The sequence below is a fragment of the Emys orbicularis genome, chromosome 8 (assembly GCF_028017835.1).
Source record: "Emys orbicularis isolate rEmyOrb1 chromosome 8, rEmyOrb1.hap1, whole genome shotgun sequence".
Classification (NCBI taxonomy): Eukaryota; Metazoa; Chordata; order Testudines; family Emydidae; genus Emys; species Emys orbicularis.
Genome location: NC_088690.1, coordinates 9723830 through 9744428, shown reverse-complemented (window position 1 = coordinate 9744428; position 20599 = coordinate 9723830). Strand labels below are relative to the sequence as shown.

Sequence of the window (20599 nt, the reverse complement as noted above, 5' to 3'; positions counted from 1 at the left end):
TAATTTTTAAAGTTGCTGAGCACCTGTAGCAACCTTTGGAATCAATGAGTCAGCTTTAGGCTTTAGATACCGTGGTGAAAGTTGCTATATAAGTATCAAGATGAAGAAAAGTTGGAAAATTTGTGCCTAAGTATTTATTATTGTTTCACATTAATGAGTGATCATCTGAAAACTAAGTACATTGATGAGTTAGGATCTTGGGAAAAAACCAAGTAAATAAAAATATGCTAAGTAAAAACAGCAAAAAAAACAGTAAAGCAAATGAAGCAATGAATATAAGTAAAATCAAGAGATGGCTAGATTTGTGTGCCAAAAGAATGGTAGAGGAGATTAAGTGGCAGTAGGAAAGTTGGTTTAAAATAATCTTAAAGGAAGCTGGATGGCCTTTTGCTGCTTTATTAGTAAATAAATTAGTTTATATCAATCTCATGTATAACTATGTATGGTAAAAATATTTCAATTTATGAATTTAGAAGAGTGACCTAATTCAAATATTGGAGGCATTTTGGTATTGTAAATAATAAACTCCAGGGTATTCTATACACCGGGGGTGGGCAAACTATGGCTCAGGGGCCGCATCCGGCCCTTCAGACGTTTTAATCTGGCCCTCGAGTTCCTGCCAGGGAGTGGGGTCGGGGGCTTGCTCCGTGTGGCTCCCGGAAGCAGCGGGCTCCTATGCGTAGGGGCAGCCAGGGTGCTCCGCACGGTGCCCCCGCCCTAAGCACCGCCCCTGCAGCTCCCATTGGCCAGCAAACGGGGCCAATGGGAGCTGCAGGGGCAGCGCCTGTGGATGGAGCAGCATGCAGAGCCGCCTGGCCACACCTCTGCGTAGGAGCCAGAGGGGGGAGACATGCCACTGCTTCCGGGAGCTGCTTGAGGTAAGCGCTGCCTGGAGCCTGCACCCCTGACCCCATCCCACGCCCCAACTCCTTGCCCCATCTCTGATCCCCCTCCTGCCTGCCGAACCCTTCGGTCGCACCCCCAGCCCAGAGCCCCCTCCCACACTCTGAACTCCTCATTTCTGGCCCCACCCCAGAGCCCGCACCCCCAGCCGGAGACCTCACCCCCTCCCGCATCCAACCCCCAATTTTGTGAGCATTTATGGGCCACCATACAATTTCCCTACCCAGATGTGGCCCTCGCAACAAAAAGTTTGCCCACTCCCGCTATACATGGTAGTAGGGCATGCAATGCTAGTTACAAGATACACTCCTAAAATCTTGCGTTTATATTGGATCAACCTCTAACTCCTTGCTATGTAATACATTTCTTGTCAAGTTGTAGTTTGCATATAGGACTGTGATTCTGAAGGACTTCTTTTGTGTAGGGGGATGGGGCTGGGAGCGGGAGGGGGTAAAATTCTCCACCTTTTAATGTGAAAGTGTTGTACTTATCTGAAAAATATAAATGACAAATCCCTAAAAGCAGCATAAACAGCATACGTTGGGTGCCCTTAAAAACTTCCACCAGTTAGAAAGATTCTACTGGTTCTAACAGAATTCCCCATTTTAAAAATAGGGAATATCTCTGGAACTGTGGAACCTGAAATGTGCCCACTCTGCTTTTTAGCACGGGTGTTGCATTTGCTGGCCAACTACAAGATAAGCAACAAATACCTTGTATTGCTTGTTCTGTACATAAACATGACAGAACATCTGAACACTAGTAAAACACAACAACATTATTTATGAAGTTGGATAGTTATGAACTGTACAGGGCACAGATCATTCCCAGTGGTGTGGAATTTTGCCCAGGACCAGATATTAGACAATTAATTTTATTAAATTATTACATTGTACCTTTAGTCAGTCTGAATTAATGACCCCAAAAATAAAGCACTTGCTATTTAAGCAATTACTGTCATGATGGAAGGTAGATCAACAATTGGGGACAAACAACCGTCACTAATTCCACTGCTTTCCCTATCCTTTGACACACAAGGTGGTCATCCGGTTTGCCTATCCCTCTGGCTTGCTCTGATCTTGCCATAAAATAGAAAATGGGAGCAGTTTTTCATGGTACTTTGAAACTATATCCTTAGTGTCCCCACTTGGAAAATGGAATTAATGACACTGACCTCCTTTGTAAAGCGCTTCGAGATGTACTGATGAAAAGCGTGGTGGTGGTGGCGGCATTATTAATAATGGTGGAAGAATGAATGAGGTTTTCATTTGGGACATTTTTTTAATGTAAATTTTCAAAAAAAGCCCTTTTAATCCTTATCTCTTACAACCGTGTACCATGAATTTCAAATTGGATTTGCTTTGAAATTTACAGGGTGTGAGATGTATCATGAGCTGAAGTTTAAGTAGCTCCGTATACTTTGGGTATCCATCCCAACAGGGTACCCATCCCAACAGGGTACCTCAAGCTATGGGTATATAGTGTTCTCAGTAAAGACCCCTATAACTATTACATTGGCAATACCTCTAAGCCTGAGCCTAGCCATGTTTAAAATGCAAGTTCTGGAGTCACTGGCATTTAGCCTACTGGCTATATTGTTTTCCCTGTCACAGTACACTAGATAGCGAGTGCATGGTCATAATATATTTGCTCCCTAAATTTGGGGAATGCTATTTTTCTCTTAATCTGAACCATGTAAAGTGCACCAATGTGTGCGTCACAAGTGGATGCAATGATGATGATACACTATGCTAAACCAAAATATCTGTCATTGCATTTGAGAAAGAAAATGTATTAATTGTTTCTCTATGATACAGTATCCATAATTCATAGACTTCGGAGACTTGGTTGCATGAAAATGTGTGATCAAACATGAGTGGAATTTCTGGCACTTGTGTATGTGCAATTTGCTGCTTAGTTTAGAGATTAGGTGTATGTGAATCTTCATCCAATGACTGAATTCATTTTCTGTTGTTAATGCTTCAGTTCATATATGTGTGGTTAATTAGGTTACTTCTTGGAGCTTAGCTTTCAAACATGTTCCCCTCTCATACTAAAAAGAAGCACTCTAATTTTAGTATAAATGAAGGCATTTCACTTTATTTTTCTATCATCTTAATACACTTTGGGAATCCTAATTCACCTTGGGAATTTGCTGCCCAAGGGAGGAGATGGAGTCATACAAACAGGAAACGTCCCATTTCTTGTATTCATTTTACTGCTTTTCTCAAAATAACAAAGAATGTTCACCAGTGCAGCTGAAACAATACTCTAGCCAGAGTCTGAAGTAGCATGTGTGGAATCCCATTAATCGCTAATTAACTTTACTCCATCTAAGCATGTAATCCCATTTTCAGTGGAACCAAAGTGAAGAGCAATCCCAAAATGTCTCCCATGTTACAGGTCTTCCAACTTACTTAAAACAGAACAAAAACAAGCCTTTTGCTATTTACGCTATATTGTTCCTGTATTTAAATGCTGTGCACAGTAAGTCCCTTGTAACACTCACTGGTACATGGACAGCGTGTCTACCCTTATTGCAGCTTTTTGGGGAATATCAAAATGATTTTATCAAAACACTTTATTTTGATAAAGTCAAAGCGCTTCATTTCGACTTCATTATTTCAGCTTTTTATAAAGTATAATAAAAGTTGAAACAATAAAGATGAAATGCCAGACTTTGACCTTGTCAAAATAAAGCTCTTCGACAATTTTTCATTGAAAATGTTGACAAAATCGATACATTCCTCTGACACATTTTGATTTTGTGTCAGCATTTTCTGACAGAAAACTGTTCTTTCAGAAAATTTTCAACCAGCTGTAAAGAATACTCTTTTTAATGCCCTCAGTTTAGATGCCCCAACAAAATGTTGTTGAAATATTTCCACATCTCCAGTAAATAAAAATTCATTAGTTCTATCTTCCTGTTGTTTACACAGATATGCTTGGCTAACTTAAAGTCGGTATCATAACCCTACTGTAAATACAAACTTCTACACGAGTAAATACACAGATTAACCTTTTCTAGACACTACTTGTTGTTTAAAAACAGCAGTAACATTTCAACGCATTTAATCACGTGCAGCGACTGTTACTGGGACTTCCTCACTGACTGTGCTGTCCATCCGCTGACACTAAGTGAATACTAACCACCTTTATCCTTCAGTACTGCAGCCATGGCAAAATGGATGCCAAGCCCAAAGCTATATTTCACACCAGTGAATCTGGCTGCTTAGTGGATTCCTGACTAATACCTTTGAAGAAGTTTGTTTTTTCTGGCCACATAAGTTGTTTGTGTAGAAATATCTGTATTGTAAATACAAGCTTAGCCTGCTGATTACAATGCTACGTGTACTGTGAATATTGGTTCAGTGCAGTTTTTTCATGAGATGCATGTGCAAAGGCTATATGTATATAAACAGACCTTTTTAAAGGAGGGGGATGCCCTTTTGGTATTTGATGTGAAATGTACTTGTTGGCTTTCGCACAGTCTACATGTGTTTTTATGGTTCCTTCCAAGAATCCCTTTACCCACCACTGAAACGCAGCCACCTCTTGCATGTTAACACAGCAGCTATTTAACAACACAGCAAAAAGCAGAGCTAGCCCTAGAAACATGAGCCTGCTCTTTCAGCAGTACTCACTGACCTTTTGGCCTTTCCATGAGCCCTCCAGGTACCCTCAGTGATAGTCCATCAAGTGTGCCAGCTACAAAATCCATCCAGAGCCCAGTGTGCTATCACTTCTTCCCATGGAGAAGTCTGCAGAAGTCTTCCTGAGGCCTTTGTACATCTTACAGAGCAGGCCTGTCTTGATATGTTAGATCAGAAAGCGAAGGATGCCACATCCAATTGATACAACAGGGGGCAGTTTAAGTAACCAGAATGGAATTAACCAGACTGGAATTTGGCCAGGATATCAAAATTAACAGCCTGTGCTTGCGAAAGTGCTATGGCATCTTTAATGACTAACCAGAATGTTCCTGACCTTGGTTTTTCATTTGAAAGACACCACCTCCAGCAATACAGCACTCCATAGCACCATGCAAGGGCATTGGTAGAGCTTTGTACATTCTGTGCTTACAAGTTTCCTCTGGAAATCAAAATTAAACCCTGCAGTTTTTTCTTCGATTTCCACTTTAAGTGTACACCAGTGTAAACCATTTATTTTAGAGTGTCTTTTGCAGACAGTGTACTGGAGACTTAAGCTCTTTATTTACTGTATCTGGAAGCCGTAGTAAGCTAAGACTTCTACAGTATTTCACATTTATTTATCTGAGACATAGCTTAGGATCAGGTGGCAGTTAAGTCACTTAAGGTTATTCAAATGCATCTAAAATGTTGCTTAATAATTCAGAACCAGTTTGCTCTGTTTAGAGTGTTAAGATTGTTTAAATCCTTTTAATTAGCCAATTCCAACAGCAGTTTGAAGAAATGGGGGTGGGGGTAAATCTGTTTTGCCTAAAAGCTAAAATAGATTGAATCTAACCCACACTGTACAGTGCATCCAGTCAAGACAGGTGCTGATCAGGATTTCAGTAGGTGTAGGGCCAGGCTGTTCCTGATCATTGCATAGGTGTATAAGGTAGGGGAGAGATCACCACCCTCCCTATGTACCTTATGTCCCCTCCAAGAGCCAGGCATGAGCACAATCCCTGGGGTCCCCCAGGAGCAATGTCCCCCAGGGCCTGTTGTAGTGCAAGCCATCCCAAAGGAGACAGGGCCATATCTCTCCCTGCTCCAGTCAGTATTTCTGGCCAGCAGCATAGAGGCAAGCACATAACCTCCTCCTATGGGATGGTGTAACCTGCACCCCTCCCCGGTGAGCTGGGTGATCCGGAAGAGTTTATATGGCACTGTCAGTTCCAGAGCTACTCTGGCCTAGGGTGACCAGATGTCCTGATTTTATAGGGACAGTCCTGATATTTGAGGCTTTGTCTTATATAGGCTCCTATTACCCACCACCCCCTGTCCCAATTTTTCACATCTGCTGTCTGGTCACCCTACTCCTGCCTTCAAGGAATAGCTTAGCCATTAGCTCATTAGATAGTGTGCAGTCCTCAAAAAGACCTAGGTCCAGGAACAGCTTTAGGATTTAGCTTCCTTTCTCCTCCCTTCACCTTGATGGAAGGCTGGGAAAAGATGAGCAGGGTGCAGAAAAAAAATGCTCTCAGCCATACGTGGAAGGACTCGTACTATATTGTGCTCATATCCAGTAGCACTCTGGTACTGAGCAGCACTGTAGAAGCTTCAGTGAGGACTGGTTACAGAGCTACTGCAGCACCTTTGGCTGTTTTAATGGAGACGGGATTCCGAGTGTAAAAAGTTGAAATGTCAGCTCAAATCAAATGTTACTTCACTGAGATGATGCTCATTTCACTGGATAATAGCTAGGATTGGGGTTCTTCACTGCACTACGAAATTACAGTGTGCCTGCTACTGTCACTGGAGATCATGCTCTAGTATCGAGGGGTTAAGCCATTAAAATGAAACAATCGAGACATAAAGAAACCCAACAAATAGGTTCGAGCCCAGTATTTGATCTATCTTAAAGTTATCTGATGAGCCACATCTTCTGGATTTCAAATGTATTTTTAAATTCACATTACTCCATTGCTGAATTTTATAAGCTATGTATGTAAATAAACCTCGGACTAATTCTGTAGTCCTAGTTAACTAACCAAGTGTTCACAGAACTGTGCTAATATAACTCATGGTCCTGGAGCACGAACAAGTCGTTAAAATAAACCTCAAAAGTTGTCTTCATTTTAAGCTCTAGGATATAAATCATTGTTTTCCCAGTACAAAAGGACAAAATCGGCTAGTGAAATAAATGTTTTTCTTAAGTTTTAAGAGGCTCCTACAACTCTTTCATTTTATTGCATGGTTAATGATGCATTTCCTCTTTGTCATGATTTCTGCAAGTGGAGAAAAAATGTAATTTGATCCATGTAATCTGATCCATGTAATCTCTTCACTAGGTTTTAATCATTCATATTTCTTATTATGTAAAATGGGAACTGCTTTTTTTTTAAAATAACACATAGTTTAAAACTTAAGCTTTGCATTCTCCCTCATGAAACTTCGGATTGTATAGGACAAGGATTCTCAACCTTTTTCTTTCTGAGGCCCCCCCCCCCCCAAACACATGATAAAAACACCACATCCCACCTGGTTTTCTGCATATAAAAAGCCAGGGCCAGCGTTAAGGGGTAGCAAGCAGGGCAACTGCCCACAGCCCCATGCCATAGGGCGCCCAACGAAGCTAAATTGCTCAGGCTTCTGCTTCAGCCCCGGATGGCAGGGCTTAGGGCCCTGGGCTTCAGCCCTGCGCAGCAAGGCTTAGGCTTTCTATCCTGGGTCCCAGTGAGTCTAACACTGGTTGGTCCTGCTTGGTGGACCCCCTGAAAACTGCTCATGGCCTCCCAGGGGGCCCCAGACCCATGGTTGAGAACCACTGGTATAGGAGGTTGTGTGTCATCCTTTGCAAACTGCAGAACCATTCAAAGCAATAGAACTGCTAGGGGCACATGTTTATCAACCACTGATCTAAATCAGTGGTCTCCTCAGGGGATGCGCAAGAGGATCCTTGGGGGTGCGCAGCAGGAGGAGCGCTTTTTTTTGCTTCGGCAAAAATGGTAGAGCCGGCGCGGCAGGGGGTGCGTGCTCAAAAATTTTTTACTGATAGGAGTGCGCGATCAAAAAAGTTTGGAGACCACTGATCTAGACTTTCCAAACACCTGTACAGAAGGCCACACCCATCTAACAATCATGCAATTCATCTCCCTACATCAGCTGGTTCAGTCACTGAAGCCAACACTTTCCGTCTTTAACACATCTTTCTTCTCTTTTCCATTATGTAATACTAGTTTTATTTGTCCAACTACTACGTTTAGTGTAGTTTATATTCACTTATTGTAGTTTAGTCAGCTGTTGATGCTCATCTTTGGAACCACTCAAAGGCTTTGCACGGAGAAGTGTATTGGATTTAAAAAATGAGCTTTGTATATTACCAAGCTGTCCATAACTGACTGATGTGTTCAGTTCCTCTGTGAAGGACACTATCCTTTTGATTGCACAGCCTAATGGCTTTTAAGCCCTGCCTTATCCCCAAGCTTGAGCACAGGCCTAAGGCGACTAAATTCAGGTGAACAAGACTATTTATAATCCTAGTCAGAACATTCAAAGTTGTGTTAAAGTCGCATGTTACCATGATGGTTTTACTCCTTTTAATGGTTCTATTGCTCACAAAGCATGAGATGCAGTCTTTTTCAGTGAGAATCTGCAAAGACTTTGTGAAATTCTGGCCCCATTGAAGTCAGCCTAGCAGTTTTACCATTGTCTTGTTACCGATAAGTTACTTCCCTATTTACCGTGGTCAGAATTTTTGTGGGTGAATGTTAGAATGATTCTGGCTTTTCAGCAAAATTTTTGTTAACATTTCCATCCTGGAAAATAAGATTTGTTATAGCAGTTCAAACTTGGTGTCCTGGCATCAGCAGTGGCTGATAACCAGAATCTTAGAGGAAGGAGGAATATCCTCATGCATCTAGCCATCTATGCAAAACTGTATGTGGACAAGGAAAAAGGAGGCGAGAATTCCCTCCTGACCCCCGGAGCCAGACATTTTGAAAAATCGGTCTACAGAATTTGACTGTGTATATCAGGGTTTCTGAAAGTATTGGGTTGACCTCTGTGTGAAAGCGTTAAATAATTCCAGGAGAATTTAAGCCAGGCCAGTGAAGAAAAGGTAAATTATTTCTGTTTTTATATAAGACTCACCAAAGCCAGAATCCAGTACTGAATAATCAGTACTGAATACTAACCTTCAGTTGATTCATTTTGAGTTGAGAAGTCCAAGGGGGGAATGAGCAAAAAAGCAAGAATACTTCCACTGTCTACAGGATTAAAATATTCTGCCCAAATGCACCATTCCCTGCCCTCTTACCCCGCAGCACCCTATTTTATAAGATGTTTGCTTCAGGTGAAACCCAAGTACATTATCTGATTGCAGGGGGAAGTATACTGTAGTGAAACTGGGAAACTCTGCTTTAGATTATAGCACTATCCAGTCTAAACTGGCCCTTTCTAAACTGATGTCTATATTCAAACTGAGGATGTAATTTCCAGCTCAGGTAGATGTACATGCGCTAGCTATAATCGAGCGAACGTGCTAACAGACGCCTAGCTGTGGCGGCAAGAGGGGCTAGCCACTCGAGTGCATACCTAAGGTCCTGGGGCGGGACTGTGCTCAGGGCGGCTAGCCAGTCCCACCACCTGTGCCACGGTGGCTGGGCTGCTCTTTTTAGCAAACTAGCTTGATCAGAGCTGCATGCATACGTCCACCCACGCTGGAAATTACACCTCTAGCTCGAATGTAGACACACTTGAAGACACCTTTTATTTTTCAACCTGTGGTTCATGCTTAACATTCATTCTGTACATTTTTGCACACAGGAAAAATATGGTGTATCAAAATACCCATAAAGAGCCTTGGTAACATTGACATTAAAAATGCATTATCTGGTTACTAGAACATGAAATGATCTCCTGCTGTTTTGGTAACTGGATAAGTAAATACATCAAACTAAATTGCAAAAGCAGTCATGTGTACGTTATTGATTCTATCTGTCAGTCATGTTTTTATACAGTGCTCATCACTATCCTGTCTGAGACCTTCATCCTTTGAACTGGTGTTAAAAACCCTTTTGGGTTTTTGTTCTATAGTTAAATGCATATAAATCCCATTACTGACTAGTACTTTCTCAATAATCTACATCTAGTAGTCTATGCGGAAGCACTATATTTTGCTAAGAGTGTCGTCTGGTGGAGCTCTCCTAGTGCTTGCGAGTCTTGATTGGATGGTCATCAGGTTTGTTTAGCTCCTGGTGGAAACTTCTGTGACACAAGGGAGTCCTCTCTCTCTCTTTCCCCTCCCCGCTCCCGAAAGGAAATGTTATTGCTGAGAATTCAAATTTGGTCAAAATAAAAGTATTGGAGCAGTGCAGAGATGGTAGTCAGCATCCAGAGAGGGATGGTATAGCACACATTGAGCTTCAGCATCCCCTGGTGACTGATGCAGAGCAACATTCCTGTCTTTCTGATGACCACCTGCCTTTCTAATTGCTCAGGGGTGGTGGGGGATGCTGGCTGCTGCCAATGAGGAGGAGAGGTAATGAGATTATGTGAAGAAAAGGTTGGCATATATTGAAGCATTAGGGAATAACCTGTTTTTTTATTCCCTTGGCCCTTCCTTCAGAAGGATGGGTGAAATCCTTAAAACCCTGTATAGACCAGCTCTCATTTTAGTCATTGTCTTAGGGAGGTCCAACAAGATACGGGAAGTTTTATGACCTGCTGTCCTTCCCACACAAAAAAGGCAGTAATTAAAATTCACTGGGGGTCTAACTTAACCTGTAAAAGCAAGGAAATATTATTCTTTATTACATTATTACCCCAAATTACCCTTCCCCTAAAGATCTTACAATCTAAGAGAACCAACAGATACAACGTGCAAGCAAATTAATCAAGATGGTGATTGGCCACATCTTGAAAGCTCCTTTGAATGTTTGTTTGGTTTATTATAGGTGGGGCTGGTAGCACCACCTAATGCTAAGGTTGTCAAACCTGTTTTCAAATGCTTATAACTTTACTAATCTTTTGACTGCTCAGAATGAAATTTTCCATGCCGGGCGTCTGCCTCAGGCTGAAATTTCTAGAAATTTCAGCCAAACGGTTCAACCCTTTACAAGAACAAGGCTAAGGAAAATACATAGTTTTGCACACGTTAAAAATTTCTGGTGACCTTTTCTTAGAAAAGCTCTAGTGCCTACATGCTGTGGACTTGAAATTTGGCAGGGCGGTAGCCTTTGTGTCCGAGATGTACATTTCCTTTGCTGTCCCTGCAAAAATCTGCCCAAATTTGACCGAGTTATAAGTCTTTACAAAATTGCAGTTTACACATGCTCAATAGAGATTTGTTTGAACTATAGTACGATTCCAAGATTGTCACTTTGTCCGCGTGTCACTCTGAAGCCTAGAATGTCTATTGAGTCAGTGTGAAGCAACAGAAACAGCTACAAGCATGGCTGAGACCACTTTTTCTTCAGAATATCACCAGGTTCAATCATCACTAGGATTTGCACTAGGATCTGTCACTGTCAAATTTTTAACCTTAGCCTTTTGACTGTACACCCATGAGCTGTACAGATACAGTTAGGCATATATCTATGCCATGCAAAGAGTCCTAGACCATTGTGATATCAGAGGTAACTCAACAAATCACCACCCTTACTCTACTGCTAATTTACATGCATTAATTTCATTAGTTGTGAGGGAGACTGTACAGATGGTGGATTACTTGGCCCAGCTGTTTTATTATTAAATCCCCTGAAGGTTCCATCTGCACTGTGTATGCTCCAGCCTGGGAAGAGCAGGACTTCCCCTGCAATTGCAGCTCTGGGCTGCTGTGGGCTGGCCCAGGTCCAAGCACCTAACCCATGTCTACACTACCGGCTAAATCAGCACTGCTGCAATCGATGCAGCAGTGTCGATTTAGCGGGTCTGTTGAAGACACGTTAAGTCAATGGGAGAGCGCTCTGCCGTCGACGTCTGTACTCCACCTCCCTGAGAGATGGAAGCTATGTTGATGGGAGAGTGTCTCCCATCGATGTAGCGTGGTGCAGACACCCGTGTAAATCGACCTAAATTACATTGACTTCAGTTACGTAATTTACATAACTGAACTAGCATAACTTAGATTGATTTACAGCATTAGTGTAGACCAGCCCGGAGAGCAGTCTTTCCTCTGCTCTCAATGACACCCATGGCAGTATAGAGGAGGAAGCTGCCCAATTCTAATGCAGAGGGGACAAAGGCTGGACCTGCTTGGGGGATTAGATTGGGAAAAGGAGTATGGGGAGGGGAAGGAAGACTGGGACTGGAGGTTGCCAGGTTGGGGAGAGGGAAGCTAGGACTGGCAGTTGGGTTGGGAGGGAAACTGGGACTGAGAGGCTGGGTAAGACAGAGACTGGGGGGTGGAGGGCAATTGGCTGGGCCAGGAGACTGGAAGCTAGGGATGGAAATGGGGGAAGCAGAAGCCAGTAGTTGAGGGAAAGATGGAGATCAGATGAGGATCTGTGGGGGAGAATTGGGACTGGCTGGATGAAGAGACTGGGACAAGGAGCTACGGGGAATGGGGTGGGGGGAGATATACTCAGTGAGGTGCCCAGGGAGAGAAATTGGGACTTGAAGCCAGTGGGGATGGGAAATTAGGGTTCTGGGGTGACTGGAGACCAGTCTCCAGGGGAGTGGAGACACAAAATAGATGAGGAGCTGGGTAGAACTGGGTCTGGCTGGGCAAGGGCACCGGTGACAAGGAGCTGGTGGGGACTGGGAGTGGGATGGAGAATCCCAAGATATGACATTAGGACTTGCTGAACAAGGAGATTAGGAATGACTGGGACAAAGAGACAGCTGTGGGGGAGATACTTGATTGGGACTGGGACATACTTGGGGAGAATGGGCAGAAGAGTCTGCCCACTACAGCACACTCCTCTGGAGAGCATAGAGTAGAACCCAAATTTCCTGAGTCTCTCCATTCCTCTGCTGTCAGCAAGTATCTGTGAAACCCACTGACAAAGCGTCCCATTCACCTCTAGTGCTGGCCCACATAAAGAATGATAACCTCCTGCTGCTATCAGTTACTCTGTTAGCTCAAGTGGCAGAGGTGTGTGTGCTGGATCCCCCAAACCTGCTGATGACCATGTGTATAGCTATATGACATCAAATGATGGAATTCCTTGTGGATTTTCCATAACAGCTAAGTTCTTCTGAGCTAACCAGATCCAATTGGCAACAAATATTCAAAGTTTAAGCAGGAGAAGTGGGGTGATTTGAGCCTTTAACCTTTCTGACTGGCCATATTCCCATCTTCCCTTCTTATCCCTTATCAATCCTATTTAAATATAACACTAGGCCTCCAGCAGGACCTTCCTTCCCTGTATCCAACCTTGCTTCTTATCCAAATCCATCTGTAGACAGAGTGCCATGGCAGTGGCATAATGCACACTCATCTCTCCCCACCTCCAGCCCCCTCCAAACATTCAAGGTGAAGGTATTCGCTCTCTGACCTCTAGTGATAAGGATTCAAAATCTTACTCATTAAATGCCATCAGATCAATAGGCTGGTTTCTATAATTTTTAATTGTAATATGTTATATTGGTCACATCCATGGACAAAACACTACCCATATCTCACCATGTACAGTATCACTTGGATCATTCTTACTGTACATTATACTTTTATGCAAGATTAAACACTACGCAAGATTAAACACTACATACAATAATTCTCACTACATGTAGTCCAATTGAAATCAGTGGTGCAAGAATTCCATTCAGTTCAGTACAAGAATTCCATTCAGTTCAGTGCAATAGGTCATCATAAAAGAAAGAGTCATACTCTGTGAATCTGCTTCCTAAACTTCTCCCAGAACTTTGTGCAGTCTGTAACACACACAGGCTAATAGTTCATTCTAACTATTCTGCAACAATCTACACAATGTAATGATATAATAAAGGGCAAGAGGGTGTGATCTAGAAGTTAGAGCAAGGGCGTGGGAGCCAGTACCCCTGAGCAGACCTGGGTGAAATATTTCAGGCGAATATTTTATTCAACAAAAAATGCAGTTTCAATCGACCCAAAACTATTTGTGAATTTGACATGAATAGTTTCAGCTATTCACAAAACAGCCAGAAGAGGCAGAGGCAGAGGCAGAAGAGGAGGTGCTGCTGCTGCCCCCTGGCACTTCACCAATCATCTTAAGCCAAGTGATTAAGGCACTCACCTGGGATGACCCAGGTTCAAATCCTTGCTCTGGAACTGACCTGAAACAGGCCTTTTCTATTCGCCAAAACTTCTGAAAAAAATCAGATTCATTTCAACTCAAACCAATTATATTTTCCCCCCAGAACTGCCACTGAACTGAAAACTCAGTTATTCACCCAGCACTACTCCTGGGTTCTGTTCCCAACTCTGCTGCTGACTCACTGTGTATCCTTTGCCAAGTGACATAATCTCTCTATGCTACAATTTACCCATCTGTCAAGTAAGGATAATACCTAATTCACAATAGCCATTTTAATGTTTGTAAAGTGCTTTCAGATCCCTGGGTGAAAGTTACGATGTAAATGCAAACTCTTACTATTAACATGTTTAATTTGCTCTGTCCAAAGTTGCTGAAAGCCACATATGTTGCGGTGGAACTATGCTTGTAAAAATGAGATATAGCAATACCCGACTGCATAAAAAGATAAAACTTGCTGATGCCATTTGGATATGTTTGGTTTTATTTTTTAAAAAATACTAAAAGATCTAAGGACATCAAACACTCTGAGCAGATCTAACACTGTTTTGCAGTGCAGTAGAACCTCATCGTTACGAACACCTTGGGAATAGAGGTTATTCATAACTGAAATGTTCATAACTCTGAACAAAATGTTTGGGTTGTTCTTTCAAAAGTTTACAACTGAACATTGACTTAATACAGTTTTGAAACTTTACTCTGAAGAAGAAAAATGCTGCTTTCCCTTTATTTTTGTAGTAGTTTACGTTTAACACAGTACTGTATGGTATTTGCCTTTTTCTTTTTGGTCTCTGCTGCTGCCTGATTGCATAAAGGTGTGTGGTTGACTGATCAGTTTGTAACTCTGGTGTCCGTAACCCTGAGGTTATACTGTATTGCCAACTCCAGCTGTTAAAATGTCATGAGCCTGGCCCCATAAACTCATGAGATTTGTTCAAAAATCAAGACCTGTTTAAAAATAATAAATATGTGGTTCCTTTTATTTGGATTCTGGTGTTGCAGCGGTTAGGGTTTACATGTTCAACATTTTCTCTGCAACTACAAGGGCTAGAAACTTACTTTTTTAAAAAAAATTGAAAGTGAGATTTTCAAGTAATCACATGGCCCCAGCAGCTGAGGCTGGAAGAAAAGTCCCAAATATCACAAGACTCGCTATAAAATTGAAAAACTGACCACCACTGGTTTTTGGTTTATTGTTGTTATGTGTTGTGCTCTTGTGCTCTGTTGGTGTGCTCGGCTTTGTACAAAAGACAGAGGAGGACGTGCTCTCTGCCTCACTTAGCTTACAATCTAGACAGACAGGTAGTAATAGAAGTCAGGCACATATGGCCTGGAGAAACAGGATCTATGGGCAGATTCTCAGCTGGTGTAAATTGTCACAGCTCCATTGAAGTCAGTTTTTACCAGAAAGCTATCTGGATTTTATGGGGGGAGGATTAGGAGTGTGGGGGTCGGGTTATAGCATCTCTTTCTTGGATATGTTAATATTGGTTATTGGATTAAATATACATCTTGGAAGAAATGTGTTGGATCTAAAATTTTGTTTTTAAAAGTATCCAGAAGTCAGGTGCATGTAGGTATAGTAGCTCAGTCACTCAGTGTTTCTGGATTAAAGCTTTTTATTGTGAACAAGATGTGTAATGTTTTATTTGCCATGTTTTGCTAACTATGATATAATATTGTTCCTTATTTGTTAACATGACAGGTTTCTTTCATTCAAATTAAAAGTATTTTCAAGCTAATTCAGCTAAACCAGATCTAATTGCATTTATTTCTATAAAAGTACACACTCGTTATTTGTGCCCACAGTTGACCCTATTATCCAGATAACCCTTTTACACACAGAGATTATTATTTTAACAGGTAGAAAGGAGTCACTGTATTTGTTTGTGTGTCAGAGTGAAAACATAGTTTTTTAAACAGATTTAGTCCTTTACCAGGTGTGCATTTAAGTAATTTTCACTGCATTTATACTTAGGGGGATTAGGAAAGAGAGTAAAAGAACTCTTTGTGCATTTGATTCTTGAAATGTATTCATGCGTGTGTAAGTAGAAGAGAGATTTGTGCTACTCAAGAATCGGATCCTTGTCCTACGGTGTAGAGGGAGGTGAAGGGTGTGATATTTGCTGCTCAAGTACGTGTTATAATAATTGTATATTCAGTTCATTATTTTTAAATGACCTTCCTGGGCATTAAGCCATTTTTTTTTCTTACCCACCCTAACCCTGCAGGGAAGAGGTAAGAAACCATACCTTGTAAACAGTAACATTGCTGCTGTACAGGATGCGAATGTGTAGTAGCAGTACACGTAGGTCAGTTCAGGTGAGCATGCCAATGCTGCAGAAAATGAGTTTGGAAGGAAAAACTTTTTTTTGCTATAAAAAGATATTAAAATGTAGAGAATATAAAACACACCAGTGAAAGTTATTTCCATAGAATATCATACGCTTGAGCACTTTACTGAGCACATTATTGTACTTTAAGATGTACTTCGAGCTCCTGAACATCCAGTGCTGCTCCCATCACCTTCTCCCATTTTATGTGGCGTCCCAACAAACACTAAGCCATTGGCATCGTATCGGACATGGAACCCTGATGGCGCATGAAGTCAGCTGACAGGGCCTTTTATATGATATATAAACGGTTGCTCTTGTTTTATATCCCTTGGAATATAGAATAATTAAAACTTTGCAAAACCACTAAGTTATTTAAAAAGACTTCTTCATTGGGCCAACTCTATGCCCAATCTGCTTTTGTAACCACGGGATAAGTGGGGCATCATTTGAGTGTGAGCCAGTGACTGGTGTGGAACTAGATTTCTCGGAATACAAGAATAAAAAGAAAAAAGCAAGTCTTAAACAAATGTACTGAACGCCTCATTTGAGGGGAATTTTGTAAACAGTAAGGCACTTTCGTGTGTGCTGAACCTTAAGTGCCTGAGTCTCATTGAGAGCAATGGGACTACTTGAGTGCTTAGCGTTAAGCACATGCTTCAGTTCTTCCTAAATTGGGGCCATAACGTGCAAGTTACCTTTAGATAATAAACAGGATTTCTGAACTCATTTTCTGTTCAGTTTAACATATGTAGTACACAGTAGTCTTCAGATGTATATATTTTACACACACACACGCATGATGAATGAAAAACATTACATCAGAGCAAAGTTTTAGAAGTTCCAGATTTTATTTTAATGTCGTATTAATGTAACAGATTATAAAGTGAATATAAAGAATGTTTCAGTCTTTGGAGTTACACTGTGAAATAGCCATATAAATCTGGCTAAGCAGAATAAATCTCACTAGAAAGTGGGGTAGAGACACCTGTGTTAGTGACATTTCTTACAGGGCCTTTGATCTTTGTTGTATACAACTCTCTTGGTTTCTAATTCTAAAGGTATTTGAAGTTGCAAGGTGCTTTAGCTTAGTCCTGTATTTAATCATTTATTCACCAGTTGAAGCATTTCTTTTGGTCAGAGGTGTGTTCACTAATAAAGCTTCTGTTCTTTTTGGTAAACAACATATTTACAAACCACAAATAACAAAGTAGAAGCTGCAGAAGGGTTATGGCGTGATAATTAAGTACAATGGCGACCCATATGAACAGAAAATGCCAAGGAGCTAAAACAAAGCAACAACAGCTTTGTTTGTTGACAGATGTAGGAGCCATATTGTTAGTTAATTGGGTAATGGTGTAAACATTTGCAAACTCTGCTGTCCCTCAGTGAATTAAAAAACAGCACACTGAAATCAAGGGTGAAAAGTGGCACAGGCTTCTTACTGCAGGTACTGAATGTTGCTTTTAACTAACTTCCCACATATAAAGAAATTGAGAAAAGGACATCGCTCATCGTTGTTATTAAGGTAACTGAAGTTTGCAAACCCAAGAGTTTTGATTAGGCTGTGTATCATTAATTACACTCAAGTGAATAATAGGTTTCCATCTGGTTACAGTCTGGAGGATAGTGTTCATTAACCCAGCGCTGCTTTTCAAATCCGTTTTTGCCTGATACAAACAAATCTCTCTCTCTCCACCTACATTTTCTTGCTTTTGCAATAAAGGGGTTGTGGGATTTGAAACGAGAGAGAATCTAATTAGATACAGGTTTAAACTGAACAGAGAAATAAAATTGCTTCTCTCAGGTGCACTGTACCTCTTGTGCTGAGAATTATAAAGGTCCCTATATACTTCCCTTTCAGCGCCTAAATGCAATGGACTGTAGCAGAAGAATACTAAAGCATTAAAAATGCAACAAAGGTACTTAATTAGTATACTTCTGTAATCACAAACTTAAACGCACTACTTTGGCTGTTTTTTACATAACAGGTTTGCTTTCTAAGATAACCTTTCAATAATTTAAGCAGCATCTGTGCAGGAATGCATAATTGGAGTTAGATTCTTATTATCTACAAATGAATTTTAATGGTCTGGTGTCTGTACGAACTATTTTTCTTCTCTACCATTCACAGATAACTCACTGTGGTATCTAAAACATAAGAAAATATATCCCAGCATTGGGAATTAAAAATATGCATCCGTATTTTTTTAAATTCCATTACATTCATCAGGGTGAATGAGATTGATTTTAAATCTTAGAGAATGTGCTTAGAGAAGTGATAAGCACATTTTTTTTTAAATGTAAAAATAGTTAATTATCTGCAAGTGCACAGTAAAACAGTGGCAAAGATTTTTGGAATAAATGCTATAAAATTAAACGGATACATCAAAGTAGGTAGATACAATATTTTACTTCTTTAAAAAAAAAATCTGTTTTCCCAATCCAGTCTTTGAAATTTTGAAAACAAATTTTTCAGTTCAGTTTTTAATTGCATTTTAAAACTTTTAGTATAAGATTGATAAGAGAAGCATACCATACCCAAACTGCATTCAAGGCAGAAATGAAAATTAAATACACTAGGTGTTAATTATAGTAATTTCTAATACCTGACACACCCGGGACCCTAATATGTCACTGATTCTATTTTTTTTAAGCATTTATTTCTATTAAAAGTACTCCTTAAAAACCAGTGGCATGATATGGTCCTAGGTAAAACACTTCTTGCTTCTAAATAAGGCTTGCCTGTATGCATTTGTCATTGCTGTTTTAGCATATTGCTAATAATACAGTACTCATGAACATACCCTCAATAACAAACCAGTGTGCATGTGCAAAGAAAGAAGTAAAAAATGGGTTAGCAAACAGAACTAAAGTTCAAACTATCAATGAATTATTTCAAACAAAGTAAAAAGTAGTGTTTAAATATTTATAGCAAAACCTTGCCATTGTCCTTTTAAATGCCACAGTGGTGTTATACAAATCTGGATGTTGCAACATACAAATGTTTGATTCAGAAGGCTGGGCTCTCCTCTCCACTATTTTGTGTATGTGAAACATTTCAGTAGGAGGTATTTGCTGGTAAACTTCATAGCTCTAGAGACTGAGCCTAAATGCATGGATCAAGTCCATATGTAGGACAGTTTCCAAAGCACTTGAGCACATACTACATTTCAGTAAAGCACTTAAGTACATGCTTAAGTTTCACTGAAGTTACTTCAATGGGGCTTGAATGCTTTGTTGGACAGGGATGAGATTACTCGCAGCTTAAACTGAAAGCCAGTTGTAGTTGAAGGTGCTCAAAGCCTTAAGAGCCAATTTTTAAAGGCATTTAGGAACCTAAAGATGCAAATAGGTGCGTAGTGGGGTTTTCAAAAGCGCTCAGGCACCTAATTCCCAGTGCTTAGCTAGATGCCTAGGTGTGACAATCCCACTACGTGCCTATCTGCATCTTTAGGTTCCTAAATGCCATTAAAAATCTGGCCCTTAATGCTTTGCTGAACCAGGGCTCAAATGAATAAAATATAAAGCCAATCCTACATTCTTGCACACTTAAATCTCCCCTTGAAGTAAGTGGGCATTTAGGATGCATGTGAGCTTGTAGTCTTTTCGTGTCTCTCACCTTCACCCCCAGTGTTCCAGTAATCCTTTCAGAATGACATCCACTGTGACAAAAACAGATATCTTCATACTGAAGATGATGAGGGAAAGTAAACAACTTTTCTCTGAGCAAATGTGTAGCATCTGTTGAATCTGTTCTTTCACCAATGTACTGGGAATGCACAGAGCTCCCATTAGCACTAATGGGAATTACCTTTGTGAATCCCCCAGGCAGAAATCAAAACTGCTCCCCAGTGAACATTAATCTATACTCCTAAAAATATACAGTTCAAAGGAAATCTACTTATACATGTCTTTTCAGATTTCTTTTTTATCTTTACAGGTGACTCAGTTGGATCCAAATAAATCATTACTGGAGGTAAAACTGTATCCTCAAGAAACCCTTTTCCTAGAGGCAAAAGAATAGATCAAAACAGATTGCAGGACTCGTAATCCTTTGATAAGACAGAGGCACAGCGTTGGGAGAAAGGCTTCTAGCAAAACCACCTTCTACTATCATCCAATTCAATGCAGTGTCACAACTCTGCCTCTTGCAAGAATCCTGAAAAAAGAATAAACCTAGCTACTTAAAGTTTCACATACATGAGTATATGTTTCCAACCTCGTTTAAATGAGCAGAGGATAATATTCTGTTATGAACACTGAACATTACGATTCTGTTGCTCACTTCTCATCTGGCTTTTGTTATAATTAATGCACTGTTAAAATGTGAGTGATTGTTAAGTAGAATTTTTACTCCTCAAATACCCCTTTTTCACCAAGAAATCTTGGACATTTCTGCCTGTACTTTTGACACTAGAATGCTGTATATTTGATATCTCGCTGAGCCAGCGCTCTCATATATATGCATTTTACTCTGTGTTTGAATTTCTACTTT

The 20599-nt window shown here is 40.6% G+C and overlaps 1 protein-coding gene across 1 annotated transcript in view; it reads left to right on the top strand.

The window, feature by feature from the left end:
- The window catches only part of FAF1 (Fas associated factor 1), a 320133-nt gene extending 299888 nt beyond the window's left edge, over window positions 1–20245 (top strand). The window contains 1 exon segment of the mRNA XM_065409464.1: window positions 20045–20245. Coding sequence (XP_065265536.1) covers window positions 20045–20128 — 84 coding nt within the window. The 3' untranslated portion in view covers window positions 20129–20245.
- Window positions 20246–20599: the final 354 nt, after the last annotated feature.